The sequence below is a fragment of the Pipra filicauda genome, unplaced genomic scaffold (genome assembly GCF_003945595.2).
Source record: "Pipra filicauda isolate LSUMZ 115617 unplaced genomic scaffold, ASM394559v2 scaffold151_size3305965_pilon, whole genome shotgun sequence".
Classification (NCBI taxonomy): domain Eukaryota; kingdom Metazoa; phylum Chordata; class Aves; order Passeriformes; family Pipridae; genus Pipra; species Pipra filicauda.
In genome coordinates, this window is record NW_024104007.1 from 1,647,604 (window position 1) to 1,675,458 (window position 27,855).

The 27,855-nt window shown below is 42.1% G+C and overlaps 1 protein-coding gene across 1 annotated transcript in view; it reads right to left on the minus strand.

Moving 5' to 3' along the window:
• The window catches only part of BRF1 (BRF1 RNA polymerase III transcription initiation factor subunit), a 171,004-nt gene that overhangs the window by 114,083 nt on the left and 29,066 nt on the right, over positions 1-27,855 (minus strand). The window contains exon 3 of the mRNA XM_027716641.2: positions 10,453-10,626. Within this exon, the coding sequence (XP_027572442.1) occupies positions 10,453-10,626 (174 nt within the window). The remainder of the gene's footprint in view (positions 1-10,452; positions 10,627-27,855) is intronic.

Here is a 27,855-nt window from a genome sequence, read left to right on the forward strand (position 1 = left end):
TTGGCATGAGATTACAAAACGCTAAAAATCTCTCATTGAAAAGCATTTCCAGTTTGAGGTTTGTGTACGAACACTACGTCATGCAAACAAAATCCCAGTGAGAAACATCTAAAGAAAATAAGAGAGCTCTTCAGATGTACTTTCACCAGAATTTAAAAGGCTTATACTTTATTAGGATGTGAGAAATCACTATCAAGACCACTTTCAAGATATGAGGCCAGGCCGGGTGTGAGAACGAATCCTGATTTTACAAAACAAATTTGATGGGTAATATTGTTTCTCTGATATACCTTCACTTTGTTCTTATGACATCAAAAACTGCAAGACAGAAAAAGCTGCATAAGACTTAAGAATATGATGAACATGGACACAATTTGTGAAGACCTCAAGCTAAAATATTTGCAGATAGCAAGCACAGAAGGGCTTATAGGTCTCAACGCACTGGCTTTTGTTCACCCTATTTTGCATTACTGATCTTAATTAATCTAATAATATGAATTTGTGTTCTAAGGCAGAGTTCTTACTGCATTAAAATTCAAATACACAATCTTCTACTTTAATGAAGGAGAGCATTTAATTTTCTAATTGACTTCTAAAGTATTAAAATGCATAAAATATTAGTGATGGCTACAACCAGGAATATTTTTAGTGATTGGATCAAAAACATCAACCATAATTCATCATCTTTGCTATCAGGATTTATTTAAACAAAGCATCAGGTAACGCTTTTTGTCTTTTCTTTCTTCTTTTTCTTCTTTTCTTAAGAGGGGGGTGGAGATGCAGGGAAGGAAGGGGAAGCGGCTCCTCCACATCCCAGAGCATATCCCGCATATCCTCTGACAAAAGCAAGAATGTGCTACACAATGACCGGCTGTACCACACTGGTTTTTATTTAGCTGGTGTTAGCAACATATTAGCTCCCATCAGCCCAAAACACCACCCAGTTATAATGCTGGTTTTGCTGACATAAGCCCCAAAATTCAGATGCACAGATAAACCTCCGTATTAAGCAGAGAGCCAACCTAATTATTTCCTCTTTCAAACAAGCTTTAAGAAGATTGTTAAATATTTATTTTCACAAGCATGCAAGGATTGCTGAAGGTCAAAGACATGAGAGGTGTGATCCCTTCCTTATCATCCCTCCTTTGTATTTATTTCCCTGGAAGGAGGCCTCTCTGCCATCACATTTCCCTCCTCTCATCCATCACCCAGAACTCATCCTGATGTTGTTCCCATCGTTATCCCCCATGTCTCTGCCACCACGTTTCAAGCATCACCCCCTCTCAGTGCTGCCACTGAGGGCTGTCCCTCATATTTTTAATCTGGTATTACTGATGCCTTTGTAGCTCTCCACTTCCCTGCTTCTGGTTCTTGTTTCACCTTTGCCATGAGAATGTCTTATCACTTCAGACACCCCAAATTGCAACCTAATGACTAAGAAGACGGACCATGCAATTAATTTCATTAATTATTATTTTTATGCATGCAATAACAGACCACTATTGCATTCATTAGAAATCTGGCTCAGATGCTTCTGCTGTAAGTCCTTCTGGGTTACACAAGGCCCGACATGGTGATGGAGCACAGGGTTGCCAAACAATAAACACTTCTTCTTGAATTACCCATCATGTAATTCAAGCCCACAGCAACAAAGGCTTCAGTGGATCCAATCCAGAAGCCAACAGAGTAAGGCCTGTCCCTTCATTTCAAAGGGTTAGGGTGATGCCTGTTTTTGTCCCAACACAGAAAGGTATAATGGGCAAGGGCAAAGGATCTCCAGAATTATAACAGTGTAGGTGTAGCAGTTCTATTGACTGCAAACCCCAGGGTTTCCAGCAGTCATAGAATATCCTGAGTTTGAAGGGACCCACGAGGATCACTGAAGTCCAACATCTGGCCCTGTGCAGGACACCCCAAGAGTCACACCATGTGCCTGAGAGCACTGTCCAAACACTTCTTGAACTCTGTCAGGCTTGGTGCTGTGACCACTTCCCTGTTCCAGCGCCCAACCACCTTCTGGGTGAAGAACCTTTCCCTACCATTCAACCTAAACCTCCCCTGACACAAGTTCAGGCCATTCCCTCGGGTCCTGTCACTGGTCACCACAGAGAAGAGATCAGTGCCTGCCCCTCCTCTTCCCCTGAGGAGGAAGTTGTAACTGCAGTGAGGTCTCCCCTCAGCCTCCTCCAGGCTGAACAGACCAAGTACCCTCAGCCGCTCCTCATACGGTTTCCCCTCAATGTCCTTCACCATCCTCATTGCCCTCCTTTGGACACTCTCCAAGAGCTTTATATCTTTTTTATATTGTGGCACCCAGAACTGCACACAGGACTCAAGGTGAGGCCATACCAGTGCAGAGCAGAGCAGTCATACCCATCGATGTGCTTGAGAAAGAATTGTCCAGAGACTTGAAACACTCTGCTCTGCAAAGCAATGAAGTATTTCTGCAGACAGACTTCAGAAGAGGATTATTTTGACCTTTACTGTTCAAAATTTCCCTTTAATGAGGAAAAACAAAGCTATCAAAACCAGCCAAAATCTGTAATCTTGCTAGGCCATCTTGTGACCTTGTCCCCCTCTCTATCTCTGCAGATGCTTTGTTTAATGCTGCATTATGGAAAAGCTGACAGTCTGAGCCACCTGCTGGGTACCAACATCCTGAAAGGAAAAAGTTGGTCACCCCTCTACACAAAAGCTGGGGAGAATTTCGTCAGCGAATTCAATGGGGCATGATCAGGTCTCCCTTCCCAGCACCAGAGGTCAAGTTCTATTTTATCCTGAGTTAGTAACAAGTGAACAGAAAAGCAGATTTTCAGAGTGTGCAGTTCTTAAACAAAACATTAGCCTGAACACACACACATACACACAAAATTACAGTCCTCCTGCTTCTTTTGGATGATATATTTAGAAATCCTATTAGCTGGAGAGATCAACATTCTTATCTGAATTTCCAGGATGCTGTAACATGCGAAATTAGAGCAGCTCTCTTAAGTGGGTCAATTATCACTACTGCACTTACAGCAGCTTTTCCCCTCCCTCCCTGCAGCATCCATAATGGGCATTTAGCACAAGGATTTAAACAGTCAGATGTTGAGTTGACACACACCACAATGTAAAGTTCCCTTCCCCTTTTGTATTTTCAGAATCTTAAAGGAACAAAGAAAATCACCCAAGTACAGAATCTCCACATTAAAATTACAGTTTCCCAGTGGAAAGCTTCAATGACTTCCAGAGCAGGGCACCCTGCAGGATAATACCAGTCAGCAATCACACTCACTGTTTTCCTGCCACATCTGAGTCATGCACAATGAAGGTTTATGGCTTCCCCCGCCCCCCCCCCCCAAGGGACAAGAGGAGACCCTGACAGCCACTAACCATCTCCCCAGCCCTGTCCCCCAGGGTGCAGGGCCACACAACCAGTTTAAAATGCTTCAGGCTATTTTCTACTCCAGAGAGAATTCTCTTTAGAAGACACTGCAAACCACCAGACACAAGTGGAACCACTCAAGTACTCCAGCACCACTTCAGGCACTACAAAGACATCCAGAGCAGACTGAGATATGGCACAGGATCTGGGGAAACACAGGCTCTCCTGCAATACAGCTGGAGGCCAGGTGAGACACCTGGGAGTGACACAGCCCCGGGTTCTCCTGCCTCGCCCATCCACGAGCACGGGGCAGCAGCCAGGAGCAGCCCTGGCAGTGAGGGGATGCAGCAGGGAAGAGAACAGAGCCACGAAACGGAGCAAACAACGTCAACAAGCACATGGAAAGGAAAATTTACTTTCCCACCAACTGGAAACACAAAACACCTCATTCTCTCAGCACCACACTTGCTTTATACATATCTCTTTATAGGGAAAAAATGTGTAAGGCATTACTGAGAGGGAAAGATATGATTCTCCCTCACTCCATGGAAAGGGAGACTGGATATGCAGGCTTTAGGTCATGAGCCCTGCTGTTGAAATCCAGCAGTCCCAGCCCTGGCTGGAGGAGGGGGTGGTGGGGAGAAATTAAGGTGCAGAAATTTAATTTCTATTGCTGTCCCTGGCTGCCCTCTTCCCTGCATCTCCAGTATTTTCTCCTGTGGTACCAAATAGGAATGATCACACAAGCCAAGCATTACCAAACACCTAACTCTTTGGAAATCGATGCAAATAACATGGGGCAACAACAGCCACACCCTATTTAAGGCAGCAATTTTTTATTAAGAGATTGAAACTCTTCCAGCAAAAATCTATCCACTCAAAAACACAGCAATTTTAAAACTTCATTTTGAAATTAAGTGGACAAGGCTTTTCCAAGACTTCAAGTCCAAGCAAATGCTTCATCAGGAAGCATTTTTTTACCAAGAGTGTGGTCAAACACTGGAACAAGGTTTCCTCAAGAGATGGTTGATGCCCCCAGCCTGTCAGTGTCTAAGAAGCATTTGGACACTGCCCTTAACAACATGCTGTAACTTTTGGTCATTCCTGAATTGGTCAAGCAGTTGGACTGGATGATTGTTGTAGGTCCCTCCCAACTGAATATATTCTGTTCAACTTTGTATGAAGTAAGATCTTGGCATCCTTTACCTCACACCGAAACAAAATTATTGAAACGAAGTAACTTGCCTTAGTAAACATTATATGTATTTTAACTACACAATTTAAAATCCATTTTTATTCTCTTATCTCCTTGTCACACTCAACATATTTTCAATGCAACAGTAGTTAATAAAAAAAAGTAAAAGGTCAGCTACTAAAGAGAAAGTCCTTAACCAAAGAGAAATAGAAGATGGTTTTATTAACCTCCCTAGCCACAGCTCTGAAATTTTCTTGATTAAAGCCTCATTTCAAAAGTTAACTTTTTAATCAGTAACACTAGGCCTGCTGGCTCCAGGAAGTTTTAGTGGAGGTCAAAAGATTGCTGGAGATCTAATTTTTCATTTCTAATAAAAAAGGAAGTCTTGCCCTTTTCCTTGCAAAGACAGACCTTGAAGTGTTAGTAGAGAAACAAAGAATGTATCCACCAAAGGTTCTCATGGCAAGGCCATACAAAGCTTCCCAGGACACCATGGCAGCCAACAGAGCCTCCTAATGCTCAAGAGGGAATTAGCTGAACTTCTCCTGCAAAGACCAACACAGCAGAAAAGCTCAGTAGCTGTTGCCTAACCAAGGATTAAAGAGACCAGTTCCTTATTCCATCACAGATTTTCTGGGTAACTCTGAATGTGTCACTTAGCCTCAGTCCTGCACCTGGAAATGAAGATAAATACTCTCAGCTTCCCTTACTGTGACATGAAAATAAACACATTAAACCAGGAGACTTTCAAATAGCTTGGCAATAAAGTACAAGTACTGCAGACAGATAGGAAATAACAAAGTGCTGCCCCATTCAGATGCCCTTTTTTTTTTCCAAAACCTTCTTGCCTGCTGGGATCCGGCAATGCCTTCATGATCTTCCCTCAAACAAAAGGGAGGTTCACAGGGCAGAGGAAGTCAGGGAGGAAAAGGGCCTTTTACTTTCCCACCCAGAGCAAGTTTACATCTGAAAGACTTCCAGGCACCAACCGTTCTCCTGACAGCCTTCTGCTCCCAACGCCCATATTTAGGGTTATTTTTCTTAGACGTTTAGAAGAGATGTTCTTTTGCAAGCAGCTCAGAAGAGGGGCCTCACTTGGCTGCCTTGGCCTGACCCTGGGAGGATCCCACCTCTGTCCTTCGACTCCTCACAAAGCCACTGAAGACCATCTGAGTCACTCAGCCTCAGACTCAGGAGGCTGCACAGCCCCAGGTGGAGGGAAGGGCTCAGCAAGCCCCTCCAGCACTGAGACTGATGAGCTTTACTGGAGGTGGGGAAACCTGCCCTGAATTTACCTCCAGAGGCAAACAGAGGGATATTTACACAGGATAGCTGGTGAAGGAACATTGCAGGGACTCTTCTCATGTGGAAAAGGTTTTATTTACTGTGCTCTAACAAGACAGGATTTGGTTTACAACTAAGGGTGCATTTTTCAGAGAGCTTCAAAGAAAAATAATAAATAAATAAAAAAGGTGCATGTGTGTGGGATAAAAGACATTTACCATGTAAAATGCTGCTATAAAAGACCCCAGGTGGTAATGCTGGAAAATATTACACAGAATAGTGGACAGTTGTACAGTTTTTCCAACAGTTGTGTATAGTAAAAGGATTACAAACAGAATGAAATGTTCCTTGATTAAAACAAACTGATATCCCACCTGGAAAATCCTGGCCAGGCTCTCATTGTTCCTGAGTGACCCTGGGGCAGCCACAGGTTACAGCTGAGCCCATAAGTCACTCAAACACCCTGCCTGGCTCTTCCCAAGTTCTCTCTCTCGGGAACGGCGGGACCAGCTAAAGCTTTGTTTCCATTCAAACATATGTAGGTGTGGAAAAGATGTTCAAAACATTAAAGAGAAACAACTGAGGACTGTTACTATTCCAAGAAACAAATTAAAATCCAGAGTCTGAAATGCCAGGAGCGCTGGCAGTGCCAGAGAAAGTCAGACATCACTGGAAATGCTCAGCACTGCTCAGTCCCTGCGAGGGGGACAACAGGTTCAACAGGTTCCATCAAACCTGAGGATTTTAAAAAATCATTATCTCCCTCAGATGTATTTTTTTCATTATATCTTTACTTCTGACACTGATAATATAGACACTTTCTAGAAAGGGAATAATAAATCAAAATTTTTATAGGTAACTCATCAAAATGATGGAACACCTCCCCAGTTCACCTAATGGTTTGTAAGCCGTTCTCCCTCGAAACCATTAACACTGACAAGTAATATAAGAAGGCAAATGAAAAGCTATGCCAAAGTTGCTGCACTGTGGGGTTTTGTGTCACATAAACTAATAAAAACCATAAACTGATATAAATCAATTCACATCTCAAATAACAGATATAAAACTTTCTAACGGTCTGTAAATAGAAGACACACTTCGGACAAACCAACTTTTATGGTCTCTTTAAGTTCCAGAACCACTTTTTCAGATCAAAAAAATTTGCGTTACCAGAATATTTTGCATTTTTGCATTAATTAAATAACGCATAAGAACCAAGGAGAACATAATGTTTTCCTATTTCAGGCTGAGGTTTATTCAGGCATAATTCATACTGCACCAGTAGACTTGGCTACAATATTCCTCACATTTTCACAGAGGCTGGCTGGCGACATGCACATTATGAAAAAGAAGAAGAATAAGCAGATAATCACGTCAGATAAATACATTCCACTCCCTCCAACTGAACTTGCAGACACAATTAAATTCTGTTTTCCCTCTGGAAATGCTTCCCACTCCTTCGGGTCTGCCACAAGAATACAACAACTCCTGCCACTTTGGTCCCTGACTACATCCCACTGCACCTCCCCAGGCCACATACATTCTTTGCTCCCTCTACCATACTGGTTTTTAAGAAACATGATGTCTTCTATTTCAGAGACTAATTTGTTCCCAGGTTACAACTCTTGCCTCTCTGACTCCCAAGCCACTCTGTCAATTTATCTGGGCCACCCAAAGCCTGTGAGCTGTCTCTGAGCTCTGAGGATGCTGCTGCCCTTTGCCATTTCTTCCATGTCACCTCTTTCCTCTAAAATACATTTTCCAATCTTCAGCCTTTAACCTCCTTTTCTAAATTTCTCACTAATTTCTTCGTTAGAGTTCTAGAACAAACACAATGACAAGGAATACTTTAAACTCAGGAAATCTACTGAGCAGTGCATATAAATCTTCAACTGTTACAAATACTGCACATCCTTGGTACAGTGTTATACAGTGCATTGCTCCTCTTTTCAAGCCCTCTTTGGAAGCTCCTCCACAAGACCAAAACCAATGGCAAGTTTATCACCCTGAACAAGCATCTTCATTCTTGTTAAAGCACTTTGTCACGTGCCTGTCCTCTACACCTGCTCTGGGTCCCTCTACCCCAAAGGCCCTGGGGTCGCCCCTGCCTCCTGTAGCACATGTCTTTATTGACAGAATTAAGCTGGGACCAAATATAACACACTGATAATGATCATCACAGTTAATCTACGGAGCCTGGAATGTATTCTAATCTCAAAAGTCAGCAACGTGAATCTGTAGCCCTCAGGTTTTCAAGTTTCTCATGAAAGGATAAGATACCAGAAAAAGGAACTTATATTTCAATGTTCAAGAGTCTGTACGTTATTTGGGGTTTGTTTTTCAAACTACACTGAACTTTAAATACTGATAGAAAACAAAACAAAAAACCCCAAACCCGCAGCTGAACACAGGCAGAGGCTGAATCAACTCCCTCTCTCAAAGGGACATGGTTAAATTCTTAATATCAGCTACAAAATTGAGTTTATCTAATGGATTTTTTAAAAAGTAAACACTAAAAAAATTGAGCCATATGGTCATGCACTTCAACTTCTTGATTCCCAGGCAGCGCAGTAACCATGCAAGTGAGGGTGGAGTACTTTGTGATATTCATATAGAAAGACTGAGCTTGTCTTTGCAGTCTTATTCGCACTTTACTCCTAGTATTTCATGTGAAGTATCACACAGGATATTACCTCCATTTAACAAAGAAACCTGGGAAATTAATTTAGGTATTTATGAAGTGTCAACCAGACAGTACATCTTGCACATAACTTAGATACATGCCGAAATACTTAAAAGAAGGATAAAATCCAATCAAATAGTTTTTGTTTTGTTTGCTAGAAACGTCAGCCACACTTGCTGCACAGATGGCTGTGCATTACAGGGTATCTATCTGCCTCTTACAGCCTGCACTGCTTCAAATGCTGTTTTATCACTATCAGTGGGAAGAAATGGATTTGCATATTATGGCTGGGCTATCATTCAGTAATATCAAATGACAACTGTAAATAAATTACTTTAAAAATATGACATGGGCATAAAAAAAATAAATCAGAACATGAAAGGGACCTTAAAGATCATCCCGTTCCAACCCCCCTGCCACGGGCAGGGACACCTTCCATCAGACCAGGCTGCTCAAAGCCCCACCCAGCCTGGCCTTGAACACTTCCAGGGATGGGGCATCCACAGCTTCTCTGGGCAACCTGTGCCAGTGCCTCACCACTCTCACAGTAAAGAATTTCTTCCTAATACCTAATCTAAACCTGTCCTCTTTCAGGTAGTTATCTGAAAAATGTATTACCAAAATATTTGCAATACTTTAAAATCGACACTGTCTTTATGGTAATGATGGAGTGGTACTGTTCAAAACTCACACAGAGACTTTACATCAGGAAAGACCAGGGTAACAGGCAAACCTTCCTTTTAATTCCATTATTCCAGCAAAACCGCATTTTTTTAAGCACCCAAATGCAATGACCACGACACTATCAGAAAGCACCAATTGTAGAATACTGAACACAGTTTTTGAAACAACCAAAAAATCATCTCAGTCTTAAAAGGAAAGCTAAGCTGTCCAACTGCAAAAATGTAGAATGAGAGCAGCAATCTAGAAAAAGCATCAAATCAAACAGAATACTGATGATATGCACATACTGCTTTAAAGTAGAAAATAACTAAAATAACATAGAATCATAGAATATTTTTCAGAGAATATTTATCACAGAATGATAAAATGATAGAATGGTTCAGGTTTAAAGGGACCTTAAAGATCATCTCATTCCAAATCCTCTGCCATGGGCAGGGACACCTTCCACTAGACCTGGTCACCCAGAGCCACATCCAACAGAAATAATTATTTGCTACTAAACCCTGAATTCCAGGAACTGAAACACAACATAAAAGAAACAAAAATATATAAAACAAATTAATCTGGATGGTCATCAGTATTTAGAGCTTATATGGATTTTAATGAAGTTCTCCAGGACAAAAATAGGGATGGCAGAGCAAGGAATACTCAGCTGCAAATCTGCCCTGTGTGCAGTTCCACTTTCAGCCACTGATTTCCTGTATGACCTTTGAGCAAATTTCAGAATTTATCAGACATCTCTAAAACAGAAGTGATACCTCTAAGTCCTTCCTTTAAGTATTAAAAGAAGGAAATCCAAATATGTTGATGGAAAACCCACTGAAACTCTATTCTGTTCTTTGATGTTGGCACTGCAGGATGTTTCAGGTTAACTGTCATTTGGTTTTAAAAGAAAAACAAAATAAACAAAAAAATAGTCCATAAATAATAATTCCAAGCAAAGCACAGGGAAAGTGCAATTTTATACTTGAAGAAAATGTTGAAAAAGAAGAAATTTAGAGCTATTGAAGGGAGTCAGAGTGACATTTATAGCATTAAATACTAAGTATTGTACATTTAGAAAGGGAACAAACGTACTTGAACCACAGGAAACACTCCCATTCACTTCATTGTACAAAACCAGCAGTGATCAAGTTAGCTCTTAAACACTTACCTCTTCACATTTTGAAACAAGGTCCAACTGGGATAGCTGACTTGCTAAAATTATGTCCTTTATGTTTTATAAATGTGAAAGGATACGAGGAGTTCCTTCTGTCCTACACACCAGGTAGAGACACGCAGCAATTACGTGGGTCATCTTCCTCCCCCGGGTTAGGTGTTTGCTCACAGCCATCTTGAAAAAATTAAAGGCGGTATCCAGACAGTGCTGATTGAGTTGAAGCTGGTTTCCCAGGTGGTGAATCTGACGTTTCCCTAGAAAAATTAACAAGGAAAAGCTTAACAACTGTGTAGTTAATGTGCTTTTGGGTTGGAGTCTCTTGGTGGTTCGTTTTGTTGGGTTTTTTTAAAGACAAAACTTAAGAGGAGGATTTCGGATTCCATCTCTGTGTGAAATACGAGCTCTCAAGTTTCAGGAACTATTCAGCCTCAGCTCCTCAAGACAAAAACAAAAAAAAAAGCCTTGTTTTGGACTGCTAGACTTGAAACACATGCAGTCAATGAGCCCTGGAAAACTAAGCCACAAACGTCAATCCCAGAGAGGATCCAAACCATAGCCAAGACTTCTCAGACAAAAGATCATGACCCCCTCCCTTAACATCATTTGACAATTAGCACTTGTTTGGCTGAAGCAATGAACTTCCAAAAGCCAGAGGTCCCAGCGTGTTTGACACTGACGTGCAAATAGAGAAGATGCTTTGCTGCAGGTCTCCAAGAAGTGATGGAGTTTGCTGTTCCTCTGACCACAACCCAAGCCCACAAGGAAAGGAGCTCTGTTTCCACAAGGAAAGGTTGCCCGTGATCCCCATTGATGGGGGGCACTTCCTCCCTCTGAACACTTTCACACCCCAGCCTTCATTTAAGGCTTGGCTGCCAGACTACTTCGATTAGCTTGTGGCTTCGGGAGAACAAATGTGCCTTCACCCTTAAATAAAACAATAAAAAGCAAAAAGTGTGTTTTGGATGATTCATGGCAGGAAGTGGTCCAGCTGCTGGGACAGATGCGGGAAGCAAGGTCCAGCTCCAGCTTCAGGAAGAGTGTGCCGAAAAGACAGTTTAAGAAAAAGATGGGGGAAGTCATGAGGAAAACAGAGCACTCAAGTTCCTCAGCATACGGGGTCAGACAGCACATCAAGAAAAATCCTTTAATTCAATGTGCCGGGCAGATGTTTCTGCACGTGTATTCACAGGAAACACTCATCTGTTCCCTTCAGAGATGTCGGGAGCAGCTCTGCGGAAGGGGGCACGATGCCTGCTGTGCCCTCAGCCACCACCACTCACAGAAAGCAATGGCAGCCACAGGATGCTTACCAGAACACCACCAGCCCCAGCACAGACCACACATCTTAATTTCATGCAAATCCCTACATCTTCATCACTAATAACACGGTAAAAATGCTTCACCTCCAAACAACCTCTTGCCAAAGATGCGGCTTCAAGGCAGCTTTAATAAGGAGTGACTCCAGCCAGGCAGCCGGGGTCAGCAGGATTCCGGCCAAACAGGAGCTGCCACAAAGGAACAGCTTCTCCTTCCTGCACACGTGGAAATCAGCACACTCACCACTGAGATTTCTTTTAAGGCACATTGGTCAACCAGGTGTAACATATTTGTATGAAGAAGTAAGAGCAGAGAAGGATATACCACTCTCCAAGGGAGGTGTGGGCACAATATGCTACTCAAGAGTAATCCAAAGCCCATTAGGTGAATAGTTTTTCCATTGCCATCAGCAGGCTCTGGACTGGCACTCACCAGCCTCAAATATAAATACTACACCTTCTTAAAACTAAGATACTAACCAGCACCTGCCCTCCCCTGAATTTTATTTCATTTCTCAACCTGTATGCTGTTTCTTCTGTCCCTAAGAAAGAATCAGTTTGTACTCATTTGGGTGAAAAAATTGCACTTGAGTACTAAATAAAAACTCATTTTGCAGTGGCAGCAAAGCAGCTTCCCTGATCAACCACTTCCCAAAGAAGTCCACCCCAGAGGCCAGCATGCATCAGGGAGGCTATGGAAAATCACCTCTTCTCACCATCTGAGCTATTTTACCTGGTTTTATCCTATTATCCTCTTATCGTATTTTATCTGGTTGTATTTTGCTATGCATGGCTGCTGAGATGGAGACGCCAAGAACAGCCATCTGTAGATTTCAGGCACTACATGCAGATGTACAACCATTCAAAAAAAATAAACAGACATGCCTATGTGTCTCGCTCTCAGCCATAGAGAGATCCAGATTGGAATCTCTGGAGCAGCCAGCACACAGCATTCCCTTCAAGTAAGATGGTCTAATTCAGTGTCCCAAAAATCACAAAGGCAGATCATAATGAGAAACAATTTCAGCAGTTTCAAGTGTTGTCCAAATTTTGCATTTAAGTAAAGTTTTTGAAAAAACATAAATAGAAGAGTGGCTCCTACGCCAAGGAAGAGCCACACGCACTCCTGAATGCTTCTTGGGCTGAAGATGGAACCAGGATGCAACGCCCACCTGGCTCCACAAGGACCAGGTTGGCACAGGCCACCAAACAAGAAGAGACATGAGGAAGCTTCCCAGGCCACCAGCACAGCAGCAGCTGATGTGGCTCTTGGTGCACACGAGAGAACAGCCCAATGATGCAGAGTAAGAACAGGACAAGCATCCACGAGGTTTCTTCCCCAGCATTCCCCTGGCCCATTCACATTACCAGGTAATCCCTCTCCCAGAACACTGCTCTCATTCAGGGCTCCACCTCAAAGGGCACTTCAGAAACAAAGAGCATACCATAAGAGGAAAAAAGGGAAGATACTTGAAATTCATATCTTTCATAAGCTATTTTCCCACTGAGTTGGTCCCATCCCCAAGCTACCATTAATATTCTGAGTATTTAGCCTTTTCTTAATTTCAGAGGTTGAAATATAATTAATAATTAATTCATCATAATTCATCCTAAGTAAACAGTATGCTTGTTTGAGTAATCTATGCATTTTTAGCTGAGCTCGTCATCCACCATCAATATTTTAAAATAGAATTACTTTAGGGGTGACCAGTCATTGTCTACTGACAAAAGAGATCTAAGAGCACAGAAGGGTACTTGTCCACTTAGGAAATGCTACTTCTTACAGTGTTTTACTCAACCCTCAGCAGACCAGTGAAGGCTTTAATTCTCTGTGCTAGGACTCCCTCAAGTTGCTCTGTGGTATTATGTCAGTGATACAGTCTGTGGAAAAAGAAGACAACTCTTACACTGCTGCTTATTCCCAAAGTGAACAACTTCATGCAGGACAAGAAGCATCCTAAAAATTATGTGCATCTTGATGACTAACTTGGTTCTGTCCTCATCTGTGAGTAGAGAGAAAGAAATGTACTGCTTACAGCATCATCTAAGATAAACATCTACATTCTGTAACCAGTCTCTTATTTACTAAAGAAAGATCAAAAGCTTTGTTGTTTTCCCATCACCACCTCCACCCCCCGAATTTAACATGACACCGAAATTCTATTTTTCTGGTATCTTATGTAACACTGACAAAAAATAGCTGGAAAAGTTAGCATTAGCAATCATGCCTCCAGATTTCTCCACAGAGAACACGAGATACCTTGCACTCCCCCACTGGTTCCCTCCCAAATTCAGGAAGCTACTTCACAGAGTCCAAGAAAAGGCAGGTATCAGCTAGATGGCTGTCACCCCAGTGCTGCAGAATGGCACCAAACCACTATAGACTGCCCTCATCCCAGTCAGGTGACACCCAAAAGTATGTAATTCTGTGACTTCCCACCTTTTCTGCCAATCTCACCAATCTGACATTTCCGGGTCTGAAAAACTCATTTCCATAGTATTTTCTTTAACTATAAGTACAGTGATTTAATCTGGTATCTGAAGGGCAGCTGTTCATACACAGAGGAACTGGGCTTACGAAAACAACTGATCAAAACAAATCTATCCAGTGCTCCAGTTACTGTTGACAAACATGAACAGAGACCAAATATTCATTCATACTGCCAGTCCTGAACATGAGAAGTCCTCGTAACTTCCAAAAACCTTGCTAAGCATTGGGATGCTGCTCCTCAGCACTGGGGTCAGTGCAGGGAGGAGCTGCCGAGCAGCTGCAAGCTCCAGGGCTGGGAAGATGAGCAATTCCCTCCAGCAGACCTACAGCACTGCATTATGTCGATCAGCCCTTGAACGTCCTCCCACTCCCACTGCTCCTCGCTAGCTGGGTGGCATTTCATAACCTTCCACTTGCTGTTTATCTCCCGACTGCCTCCAGCCTTTGCTCTGATGACCAGTGTGGCTCCAACCAGCCCCCACGGCCGGCTGATGCCCTCACTGCCAGTCTGACCATATGGTGCCAGTGAGCAGGGAGCCGGTCCAGCTCACTGCAAGGGTGCAACAAGCCTTACGGTCCCATGATCTCAGCCGAAACAGCGGGAATATCCAGCATTACGATGCAATTTATTAGCAATCTGCTCCACTTGCTTTTCACCAGATTCCATTTACGAACTGCAATGAACTTCTACTACACAGAGAAGAACACATCTTTAAACCCTGCCATGCTTTGGGTTATAGAACACTCAGGAGCACAGCTTCCTGACTTCCTTATCCATTTCATCCAGTAGAACAGCTTTTAAAAAAGTTTGGATGTGACGCTGCTGTAAAACCTTGCAGCTACTCTCTCAGTACTAAAAAGGAATATCATCGTGTGGAACAGCCAGAACTAGGTATTGCATTTTTTTCCAAGCTGCTATGAAAAAGTACAACAAATAAGACAAAATATACAGGGATAAAACAAATCTCTTACTAGGTGCATCTTTTATTAGTAACTTGCAATATGAGTTGCCTCTTTTTGGGCCTTAAAGGTTTTTGACAGATCACGGGATTCTTTTTTTAAACCACAGGAAATAGCACCTTTAAGGTCAAAGCTTACACTTCACGGTGCCTTGCAATTTAGTGATGGCATTAAAGTGGTGTCTAAGTGTTTCTGGGAAAAGGACAAGGAACAGTGTCTGTTTAAAAAGGCAGGACAAGCTCAGCAGCGAGGTTTCAAAAGTTCTCCCCCTTCTCTCACCAGTAAAACTAATAAATTCTTCTTTAAAGAGCATAAGAATAAAAGTCTAGAAACTATAGACATTTTGTGACGTACAGGACACACACCACGCAATTCCCATTTATTTCTCAAAGGCTCATCATACCATTGGGGTGGAGGGGGAGGCAGGGGGAGAAGTGAGAGAGAAAGAAAGAGAGAGAGAGAAGCTTGTATTTCTGTAAGCAACACACAAATTCAAGTTCCCAGGCTACCAAGTAGTAAAGTTTATCACGCTCCTGAATCTGCATCAAAAAACAAAAGGCCCTTTTCAGCTTTTAGTTCCAAGCCTACTAAAAAAAAAAAGTGTTTCTACTCATCTATTCCCAGCGTGCTGAAAGAAACACCATCATCTTCTCATCTGATGCCAACCTCGCTGCTTTGAACTGGCACAGCAGACCTGAAGTGACAAGTTCAGATAGGACCACTGAACGCTACTATCCTTTTATTTCAGATAATTTCCATTCTTTTGACAGAGGAAACAGTGGTTATTACAAAACAAAATGTGTAGGCCAGAAATCACTGTCACAAAAACAGATTTGCAGAATATCTTGGTAACATTAAATGCTTACACAAGAGGCAGTTGATAGCAAAACTGCAGCTAAAGTTGTAATAGAAGCAAAACAGTAAAAGAGGGAAAATCAGACCCATTCTTTATGAGCAATTTTCTTTCTTTTATGATCTCGTTACTACAGAAACATCTTGTTCTTTTCCCCTATGGAAGAGGAATCATACCTTTTTATTGGATCCCTTAAAAGTCAGTAATGTTAAGCAGCTACAGCTCTATGCTACTCGTATCTGGCTTCTGCCTGCTCGTCTGCAGCCCTTCCCTCAGTCTGACAGAGACTGTGACGCTGCTATTTCATAGCAGCATTGTCGGTACAGAGCATTAGTTTCTAGGGGAATTACAGGCAGTACACAGCCAGAACTTAAATGAATTGCTATTATGATACTAAACTGCATCATCAAAACCCAGGTATATGGATTTTCACCCCTTTCTGCGATTTGCTCGAGGGGCCCTGGAAACAAGCGCTACCTGAAACGGGGAACAGAGTCATGTTAACAGCACTAATCCTTTTTTTGCAAAAAGGATTGTTATGGTAACAAACACTAGATTCTATTAAAGGAAACATTTTGGATGGGTTTCATTTGGGTATTTATTTCCAGCATTTGAATTACTTTACCAACTGAATTTTATGTGCAGATTTTATTCCGCATTTGGGTTTTCAGTCCTTTTCTTTCTTTGAAAAAGCTACCCAAAAGAACTCCTGAAAAAGGGAAAAAAGAGCAGTTTTTATATGTGAGCATCCCTGCATTCTTTGTTACATCTTTCAATTTCAGCAAGTCCCAGCTCAAAGCCTGAATGAATTTCCTGCTCTTTGCTCCATGCCAGGCTTCTATGTTATTTGTATTACAAATCAGTAAAACAAACAAACAAAGGCACAACAGGGAAAGTCCAGGAGCATCAGTGGAGCTACTCTTAGGAAGGCTGGTCCCAGCAGCCTAATCAAGGCAGAGTCCCATCATCAAAGACAAGAAAACATTTAAAGCCCAAGTGATGTGGGGAGGCAGGAAGGGAAGCGAGGCAATGGCTGCAGGGATCCCACTGAGCATTTCCAGCCACACACACAATACTGGGAGCAAGGAGCAGCTTTATCCCTGAGAGCCTGTAAGGAAAAAGGCCAACGAACAGTAAAAGTAGCAGCACAGCAGGACATTGCAGCAGTGCTGAGCCAGCACAATAACAACTTTAATTTTATCAAGGATAGCTAAGAGTTATTCCCAGTAACACCTAATTGCCCATGAGGAAAGTGATGAACGTGCTGGCCTCACGCCCAGGCTCTGCCTAACTTCAGCCTGGCTCCAAATCCCTATCTTGCCACCATCTAGTTGTGGGTGCACCCCACGTCCCCAGACTGAGGCTCTTCCACACAAGAACACCCTTGTACCTCCATGGGATGTGCCAGTCCCGAGGCTGAGCAACTTGGCCCCTCTCCGACTTGATGCATCCCGGTGCCTGTGTCACCTGGCAGACCTGCTCCAGAGACTGCGCAAGGGTACACTCTGTTCCTGCTATCTCAGCAGAATAAAACTGTTCCAGGCCCTTTTCCTGTGATATTCCACCAGCTGCGCCAGCACAACTTTTGTTTGTGGCGATGGACAGAAAACCAAACCAGTAAACTGATCCGTGTTAAAAATAACCTTGTGAAATAAAGATGACTTAATCCAGACCTATTTACTGAAGGATTGATGCCTCCACTTTATCTCTGCAGGGCCAGACCCAGACTATCTCAGTGCAGAGACCTGTATTCAATTTCTCTGCCTGCTGACAACAATCCAACCCATCCATTTTGCCTCCCACGAGAGTGCCCCATCTACCAGGTGCAGCTCCCCGTCTCTCCTTGTAGAGCCGTTCCATTGCATGTCAAAGGCTCATCCACCCATTCAGCTACAGAGAGCGACCATGCATCTTTAAGATTAATGGTTTAAAAATTCAGATAGTGGTCACTGCTCCAACCACTTCTTAAATATTTGATACTAAGCTACTTTTCTTTCACCTAGAAAATCTGCTGTTAACATCTCTTCTCAGCACTTACCCGTACTTCTTTAAGTACTCGTTCCCTCAAAATTGGCCCTGGTATTAATTAATGCCAAAGCAGGCCTGCAAAGCGCCCACATAACTTCCCCCATCCCCCTCCTCAAGCTTGTTTTCCATTCTCCAATCCTATGATACCACTCCCACATGGACAGCCTCTTATCATATACAGCAACTGGCCATTTGAATTAATTTGTCTTACCCAGTCTGAAAAATTTGGCATCGTAAGCGGTGCCTCTGACTTTCTGCGTTCAGTTCCTGGAATTCTGCTTCCCTCACAGGTGGCATTTCCCATTATCCATCTGACTGCTACTCCCACTTCAGCAACAGACTAGATGCCATACAGTTTATTCAGGGGCTGCACCTAACCTTTCTTTCCTTCCCCATCATCCTTAAGACAGCAGCTTGCTTGTTTCTTAGCCCTGCTCAATTATTCTTTTTAGCACAGCTAAAGAACTGCTTGCTCATAAAGTCCTTACTGAACTTCACTTCTGATGTCATGCTGGAAAACCACAGCCGATGCTGACATTAAAAAAAAACAAAAGCAAGAAAACCCCACAAATCTGTTGATTCACCAGCATCTGAAGGAATTGGATCACGACTGTTTTAAGTCAAGCTAAAGCCCAAGCTGTTCCTGCAGACAGCGTTCCCACCTCCAACTCGACATTTACATGGCCACATGCAGATACAGATAAAGGAATTTGCTCTGCTGAAAATCAATCCAAACAACAAAAAAAGTTAAATTTCCATTTGGACCAGTTCCCTCCTATAAGTCAACACGCAGCCTCTCAAGCCCTACCGGCAGCAGAATGTGGCTGGGGTGAGGAGAAATGCTGTCAGCGGCCAAGCACACGTGGATTGACTTAAAGCAAATGGGAGACTGCAGACTAAATGGGTCAAAGAGAAAAGTACACACTATCCCTACGCTTCCCCCCGCTTCCCTGCTACTGCTCCCAGCCCTCGCTGCTCCTCCCGTACAAACGAGCTTACACTAAAGTCTGACTTACTGCCGCTCAAACAAATGCTAACATGCCCCTCAGTTATGTGTATATTAGAACGGTTCAGGTCGCTTCAGATTAATTTTGGGAGAAAGCAGATATGGACTTCTTTGTATCCAAAAGTTTAGTCAACTGAGTTTTTTTACTCGCAGAAGATTTGCAGCTGTTTCAAAGTCGAAACAGCTGGAAAGTTGCACTACTGGCAAGAAGTGTGAGAATATGTATGATTAATGTGGCAAAATCCTTACCTGTCTGACATTAAGGGAATTGGAAAGAAAAATTTAAGATACCAAGAACTTTCAGGTAGTGGTTGGTAGCTTTTGGACATGCGAGATTTCCTTCTGAAAGCACCACTACTTAGGCCTTGCTTTAATCTTCTTCTGTATTATTTGGACAGCGATTTTATTTTTTTTAATTACATTTTAAATGACAGTTATTCTTAGAGATTTTTCTGTATCTATATACAAGTAAAGCTTATTCCCCTACACTTATCAATTACCAATTGTTACTCTTGTCACAACAAAAAATGGAACATTTCTGCTGTCAGACAGCATTACTGCTGATCCAAGCACTACCTCTAACCACCCAAAATAATTTCTACGTCACTGCAAGAAAAAAAAAGATTTGCTCATGACATAATCTGACAGTTTTGAAAAGATCACTTTTTTAAGTTTTAAAAACCTGCATTATCAGAGATAGAATTTATTTCATACTTTTACAAAGCAAAAAGCATTTAACTAACAAGCAACTGTCATCAATCTACAAAGCTAGAAAAATTCATGAATGCAGTACAATATAGGAAAAAAAATCCACTGCCTATTGGTAAAAGTTCTCGAAAGCTTTAAAACAAAACAAAAATGAGGACTGAGCACAAAGGGATCCACTGCTGCAATGGAAAACTTTACAGATGCGAGCAGCATATAAATCAGCACAGTGTTATCTGCTCGCTGACAGCACGTTCTTGTGCCTTCCCTGCAGATCTGGGCTCTCACCAGGCAAAGAAGAGTGAAAACTGACAGGAGCCATTTTTCAGTCTTGCAGACACCATGGAAGCAGACAGGAGCCGTGGGAGTCCAGGTGCTTCACATGGACGAGGTGGATGCAGGAGCTGATGGGATCCCTTGGCCAGAGCTGCCACTGAGGCCAAGGGACAGGGACAAGAGCAGAAGTAACTGAATTACTGCAGCTGAACAATTACCACTTCTCAGCTGCACTGCAGCAACTGTTAGATAAGGTCACACATACTAGGATTGTTTAAAAAAATCAAAAAAAACTCCTTCCTGTTTAATCCAAATTCCCTGCTATAAAAGCCAGTCCAGCCTTTCCCTTTTCCTGCCAAGAGGCCCCTGTATATCCCTGTGAAGCTCTCCTACTTTTCCTTGTCCACCTTTAATACTCACCTTTTATAATATGTCTGAGAATTTACTTGTCCTCAGACACGTGCAGAACAATTATCCTCCCCTAGAGTTCAGCCCTGCTCCTCTGCAGGCCAGTTGTTCTGTCAAAAATACAACTGTTTGTGGTAAGTTATTTCCCACTCTCCATCATCCAACTGTGCAGGCAGGAAGGACCTTGTGGACAGAGGCTAATACCCACTCTGCTCTCAACCTCTACTTGACTTAAGGTTTCTGCTGCTTCCTGAGGACTGAAAAAGGCCTGTGAGCCCAAAACTCCTTTGGAACTCTGATTTTGGTTGTGGGGTTTGTTTTTCGGGCTTTGGGTTTTTTTTCTTTCTTTTCCTTCGCCTCTAGTTCTTCATGCAAATATAATAAAGTGCACTCTCTCTCCATCCAGACCTCACCCAACGGGCAATCAAAGATGACACTGTCATTTCAGTAGTAAAAATGTCATAAATATCATCTAATTGGCAAATTTCTTAAATCATCTCAAAAAATGGAAATATGGCGAGAAGGCATCAAGGGAAAAAGGATGCAGAGAGAAGTAGTTGAGGAGGTGAAGAAAAAGAGGGAGTTATTAAAGAAATCAAAGGGATAAGAGATAAAACATGATCTAAAAATGGAAGCAGAAAGGGAGAAGAATTGAAATAAAGCCGGGAGAGGCACAGAGCTGTTACAAAAGCAAGAAAGACTGTATTAGGTTAATGCTTATTTAAGGTATTTTTATATGAAGCTGACGAGTGGTCAAATACTTCTTCCTTTATACAGAAGGGATAAGAAAGCTGGCAGTTAGGTAAGACAGCATCAGTCTTTATCCAGGCTGCAGCTAAAGAATTAAATTCTGCCCTTAGTTTGTCCCTGGCAGCTGAGTCCATCAGCCACAGATATCCTGCAAGCAAAGTGATCCTGCAGGAGCTGCTCTCCTTTACCACCACAAACGGCCTGTTTAGATCAAAGCTACGACTGCCCCAGTAATTGCACCTGTGTACTGCCCCTAGATGATGGAGGACATTTTGGAGAGGGCTTCAGCCTCAACCTTGCATTTCCTTCTTTTTTAAACTGACCATAAGTGAAGGTTGCCACAAATCTCAGCTAAACAACGTAGTGAATCAGTGATGCTATTTATCAAGTCAGTCTCTTGTGCTATCTGCTTCAGCCTAGAGTTGGAAGGGGATTTATGTTTGAAGAGAGAATACACGTATTTCAGGAACAGCCTTATATTTCTTTACACAATAACATTTATATAAGTCAGATGTACAGACTGTTCCAGTGAAGAATTAAAATTACAATGCCATCTACGTATTTCCAGAGAGCCAAGGCAGCCCTCTTGGAAAATATTTGACACATTGGATAATATCTGTTTGCTTGCGATCCCCTCCATTTGTATGAGGCTACTTTTTACGTATGGGATGTCATCCATCAGCAACTGTTCTGGCAGGAAGGAATTCGCACTAGGATTTGTTCTCCTCCTCAGGAACCCTGATCAGCCTAGAATTAAAGATGGAGAGCACAGCTAGGATATCGGGGGAGGGTGTTTAAAGACGCAGAGACTGAACTTGCAGCCTTCTTCAAATTTGTTAAGAGAAGAGCACAAGATCAGTAGATTTCTGGAAGATGATAGAAGGTTAAGTCATAAAGAGATAAAAACATGAGTTAATGCCTAAGGACTAATAGCATGAAATTAAAGGAAAATGTAAGCACTATGTTAACAGGACCTTACAACAAAACTCACTGGACCTCATAATAGTTTCCCAAGGGAACTGGTGGAATCTCCCACTGCTTACCATATGAATCCAGGAATGGAAGAACACAAGAAAAATGCATGATACAGAGTGATTCCATATAAGAAAAATGAGCTAAGATGATTTACTAGGTTAAAGGGTGTTCTTAGACTTTTGCAAAACTGTAATCTGAAGAGAGAGGCTGCTTTGCACAACAGAATCATTCTGTATTCTGAGTGTACAGAACAAGGGAAAAAATCCTACCAACTCTTTCCTCCCCTAAGATTCATCTCTGCTGACTGGGTACAACAGCCTTCATCCTGCTCAGTTTGGCAGCAGAGCACCACAGACCCACTGTCAGTCAGACAGACCAGCCAGCCCCATACAGCAAAGACCCACCTACACAAGCTCCCGCCTCTTTTTTTTTTTCCATAGTCATCACTCCATTCTAGTTTTCCTAAATCAAATATTGTATTAAGGGCATATCCCAACAAAAAAACCCAAACAAAAAACAAACCAAACCAAACCAAAAAAAACAAAAAAAAAAAAAAAAAAAAAAAAAAAAAGGGGGAAAAAAAAAAAAAAAGAAAAAAACCCACCAAAACCCTCAACACTGGTTCATGCAAAAGAGTCTGACAAATTTTGTCCATAGTCAAATCTTTATATATCAACTTCCTTTGCTCTTCCAGATGATCCACTTGCCTCTAGTGTGCCAGTCCTCAGTAGTTAAAGAAAATTTCAAGCAGGCACAATTACATTTTTTCTTCTTCATGTGCTGAACCTCAAAGATCAATTACAACAGGGCTTTTTCTGTGCAGTATGACTCCAAGATAGGATGTGAGATCATCCATTAAACATACGTACCCAAGACTAGATGCATTATTAATTCATTTTCCTCTAGGTAATATGGTATGGTGAAAAATAGCTACCAGAGAACATACTGACTAAAGACTTAAACAGAAATCAGTGGATTTATGTGACGATTGCCATGCAGCAACCTAACGGATCTCATTAAAGGAGACATGGATTCTTCTCCCCTGATACCGTCACTGCTCTTACAGAGCAGACGCTGATGTTCAACACAAGAAAGAGTATTGATTGCAACATATCCCAGAAATAGTTCTGAGACCAGTTGAGAGAATGATCTATCTGAGTTTAATATTGCCCAAGTCTGACTACAGACAGGTCTCAATTTCATTGCACTTTTCTGATTAGTGACAGCGTTTGGAAAAATCTTCTTTTTTTTTTTTTCTTTCTTTCTAAATAAGCTGACTATAAAACACTACCTGCCTCAGAGTTTCAATCAGGCAGGTGCCATAAACACCAAAATGAGGGTTTTTTTACTGTGACTTGGTGGAGCTGCAATCAAGGAAGCTGCCCTAAGGAATCACATAACATTAGCATCATCTCGAACCTAACTAACATATTGCTTCAGCAGAGTCCATGGAGAAAATTCTATTTACTGACCTTTTTTAAGACCCACAAAAATAAACAAACACTTCAATCAACTGCCTGCCTCAGACCTATTTATGCTACAAGCAGCTCCTCAGTGAAGGCCTCAGAAGTTCTACTGCTACATTAATCAACCTCAAGGACCCTGTTTTCCCTCTGAAAAGCAATTATAATCTGGACCTTCCTACCTTTTGTATTTTACTGGAGTGTTGGGAAAATCAGACAGGCTGATGAAATTCTGCCTGGCTTTGTGCAAGATAAACTTACCTCCACACATCCATGGCCCCGGCAGCTACAATAGCAACAGGACACACCAGAGTTCACATTTCTTAATAGATGGGAAGCTGAACTTGGCACAACCAAACATTTCCGAGGGCCCCAAATCAACTGCAGTTCTACCCTCTGGTAACGGTGCCCGTTATTTTGAAATCACAGCACTCAAACTTCAACAGCATCTCGTTGGAAGTGGCTGTTATTATGTCATCTCCCTTTTATGCTTCCTACAGATTAAATCAGGAATGGATATCTGACATAAGGATCCTTCTTGGTTTAACAGTGAGCAAGTGTGCCTGGAGGAGGGGGAAAACCACACACAGTTCCCCACTTGAAACCACGGAGGCAGGTGGCAGCCCTTGACTTCTGCTGAGCAATGCAGAGGAGACAAACCACTCCAAATGTACCCTTTGAAGAACTCGATTCTTGCTTCCACGTCACCTCTTACGCTCCTTTATGCTCCTCTTTATCTTCTGCTGAAGTTTTCTTAGGATATTAAATTTGGTATTTAATATTCAGTGTCACCATAATCCCACAACTTGACTTAGCTGGCACAACAAATCAGAGTTTCTCAGAAATTCAAAACAATCTCAAAGCTTTTTCTTCCTCTATGTCAAAGACCTTGATCAACGTCAAGCCTCCTTTTCTTCTTAAAGCTGGAATCAAACACTGCAAAGATGTTGGAATGAAATTTGTTGTACATGTCAGATCAAAAACTAAGGAGCAGAGCTGAGGGACAAAACTACCCACACATGCAGTAGGAAAACTGTCTACAGTCAATGGCAAAAGGAGCATCTGAGCACTGCTGCAATCCTGCAAAACGAACATTATTTCCATTCCCAGTTCCCCCAGATATGAAATAGGGTACAAACTACCCTCGAGGAGACCATCTGCCATCAATGCATGCTGGACTCACCATGGACAGAGAACACAAAGAGACAGAAGTATGTTTATGATCCACAGGATGTCTAACAACTTTATTTTGACCAAAGCTAGAGATGCCCATTTGCTCTCAGGAAAGAAGCTGGCAGCAAGCAAGAGTTAACTTTTAGTATAGGGCCAGCTGGAATAACACAGACCACTCAGACAACAAACGTCACCTCACAAGCACCCTGGATTTGTTCCAAAAATCACTTGAAAAGTGGTATTCTTTCTTGACACACTCAAGGACTGATTCAGCTTGCACTAGAAGCAGTACTTTTTTCTTCTAGTGCATGTCAGGAACCATAGTTTCTAAATCTACTTTGAGATGGCTTTGAATAGTCTCAAGATACACATTTTCCCACGGTATCACTAAGCGACCTTGTAAATTATTTTCCCTGTTCTTAAGCTTAAAAACAAAGATTTCATGCAGCTAAATATGTCTGATTATTTCCCCACCTCCCACCTTCCAAAAAGAAGAAACCTTTAGATATAGAAATATTTTTTAAGGTGGAAAGGGACTGTATTTGCAAAGCTATACACCCACATTAGTACTGCTATGAAATCATTTACAAAGTTTCTGCTGACATCCAATAATTTTATTTCTAGCTATTTCCCTGTGCTCACAGAGCTTTCATGGCCAGGGAAGTAAGCAAACCTAACACCTGCTTGGATTTGGCAAGCTGCATGGGGCTCAGAATAATAAGGTAACCCCTCTAAAATCTCCCACATTTACAGTTGCTGATTTGCTGACGATAGGAAGACAGCTTCATCCTCACCTTCGAAAATGAGGATGAATTTGGATTAGCAAATACTGAGGATTCATCTCACATTTAAAATGGAGGCTGGTAGTTAGAGAGGAGGGAATGATAAATTAAGAGCTATTAAGTGATTTACTGCTTTTTCATATAAAGTCTGCTTTATTCTCTTCACTCCACAGCAAATGTAGGATAAGAAGCCAGAGAGAATGCACAAAACCCTCAGCATGGAGACTGGATTCAACTGGACCAGCCGGAGCTGTACTTTCCATAATTTTTATTTCTGTAAGAGTATTTTCCCAATCTTTCTGTGTTTAGAAGAAATCTACTTTTTTCTTTTGTAACAATTCAGGTACAATATCAGAGGATGAAGTTACCAGAGACAGTTGAAAGAGGAAATCCAACATCTTCCATCCATCCCATCATCACCCCTCACACCAACTTCCAGTGCTCTTTTGTGATGAGACAGAAACCAAGGAAAAAAGACAAAGCAGTCAGTTTTCTACAGGCATTGGCCAGAGCAAGAAAAAGAAGTGAGACAAGGCCTGGCAGGAAGTGCAGCCACAAGCCTTGAGAGCAGCTCATCAGTAACACACAACTTTTATGCTTTGTCTGAGATGGTAGAATCATCATGGAATCATAGAATGGTTTGGATTGGAAGGGACCTTAAAAACCATCTAGTTCCAAGCCCCTGTCAAGGATAGGAACACCATCCACTAGACCAGGTTGCTCAAAGCCCTGTCCAGGGCTGTGGCATCCACAGGTTCTTTGGGCCACCTGTGTCAGTGCCTCACCATCCTCACTGTAAAGAGTTTCTTCCTTGTATCTAATCTAAATCTGCCCTCCTTCAGCTGAAAGCCATTCCCCCTTGTCCTGTCACTGCATGCCCTTGTAAGAAGTCCCTCTCCGTCCTTCTAGCCCCTTTTAGGCCTGGAAGGTGCTATAACGTCTCCTCAGAGTCTTCTCTTCTCCAGGCTGAACAACCCCAGCTCTCTCAGCCTGTCTCCACAGCAGAGATGCTCCAGCCCTCTGAGCATCTTCCTGCCCTTCTCTGGGCTCACTCCATCAGCTCCATGTCCTTCTCTGCTACAAGGATGCTACACAGAGTTTGAAAGCAGAAGTTTACAGCTGTCCTTGTACTCCCTCAAAACACATAGTATATGTATTCCATAAGCAAAGGCATCAATCTCCTAAAGTGTCTTTTCCCATGTAAAAGGATTTCTGTGCATCCGTCTAAGCTTGTATGTATATCCACATGTGCCCAAAGGAACCAGAAATGCATCAATTGGCTCTGCCAAACTCTGGAAATAAGTACTGAGATGACTTCTAAGAATGATTACCCATGCTTTAGCACCTGTGCTACCCCATGAGAGTGTGGCTGGAAACTCTGCAGTGTTTATTAGACAAGATAATGTGATGCTTTATTATCTCTTTTAGACAAGATAATGTGATGCTTTCTAAAAAGGACGGAGATTGAAGATGGCTGTGTCTTATCCATCAATTTTGCAAGGACAGGAAACAAGTGACCTCAGCTTCCTTGTGCTCTACACTGTGACCAAAAATCGCTCAAGCCTCAGACCAGACCAAATGACCAATGTTTGCAGAGCAACCCATTCTTGCAAATTCATCCTAAATGGAGGGACTACAAAGCAAAGTAGTAAGTTCATGATTCCTACCACAGAACTGCACAGAATGCTTTCCCTGAATACTGATTTATACGAGCAATCAAATAGCATATCTAAGGTCCAATGAAAATACTATTCATATATATTCTCTCTAACGAATGACCATAAAGGAGAGGGTGGGAGCACAATTCCTGTGTATCCGAAGCGATTCTACAGACGCAGCTCTGTGTATTCCTCCAGAAACTGGAACTGTGATCCTAAACTGCTTTCTTGATAATATGCTTTTCAGAATATACCACCCAAAAGTACTACTAATCAACTGTGTGGTATTAGGGCACATAAAGGAAGAATATACGGCTTTCTTCTAAGAATCCTGTTCCTAATTGATTTATTAAAAAATCATTTATATGCTCATTAGCATAATATAAGTTCTTAGGGAGTCACACATTTGAATATAATTAGCCACTTATGTTGTTGCACTCAGTGCTAATGACCTTTCTTTGAAGAAAGATCCGTGTTTGATTTTTCTATTGTTCAAACTTAAGAGAAGCTTCTTTGGGTTGAAAACACAGGAATCCTCTGAACTGACTTTAAACACCTAAGCAATCAATCACCTTTCCACTTAATTTACACTGCGTTTGTTTGGGACACCTTTGTTGAAACAGCATGAAGGCTTTAAAT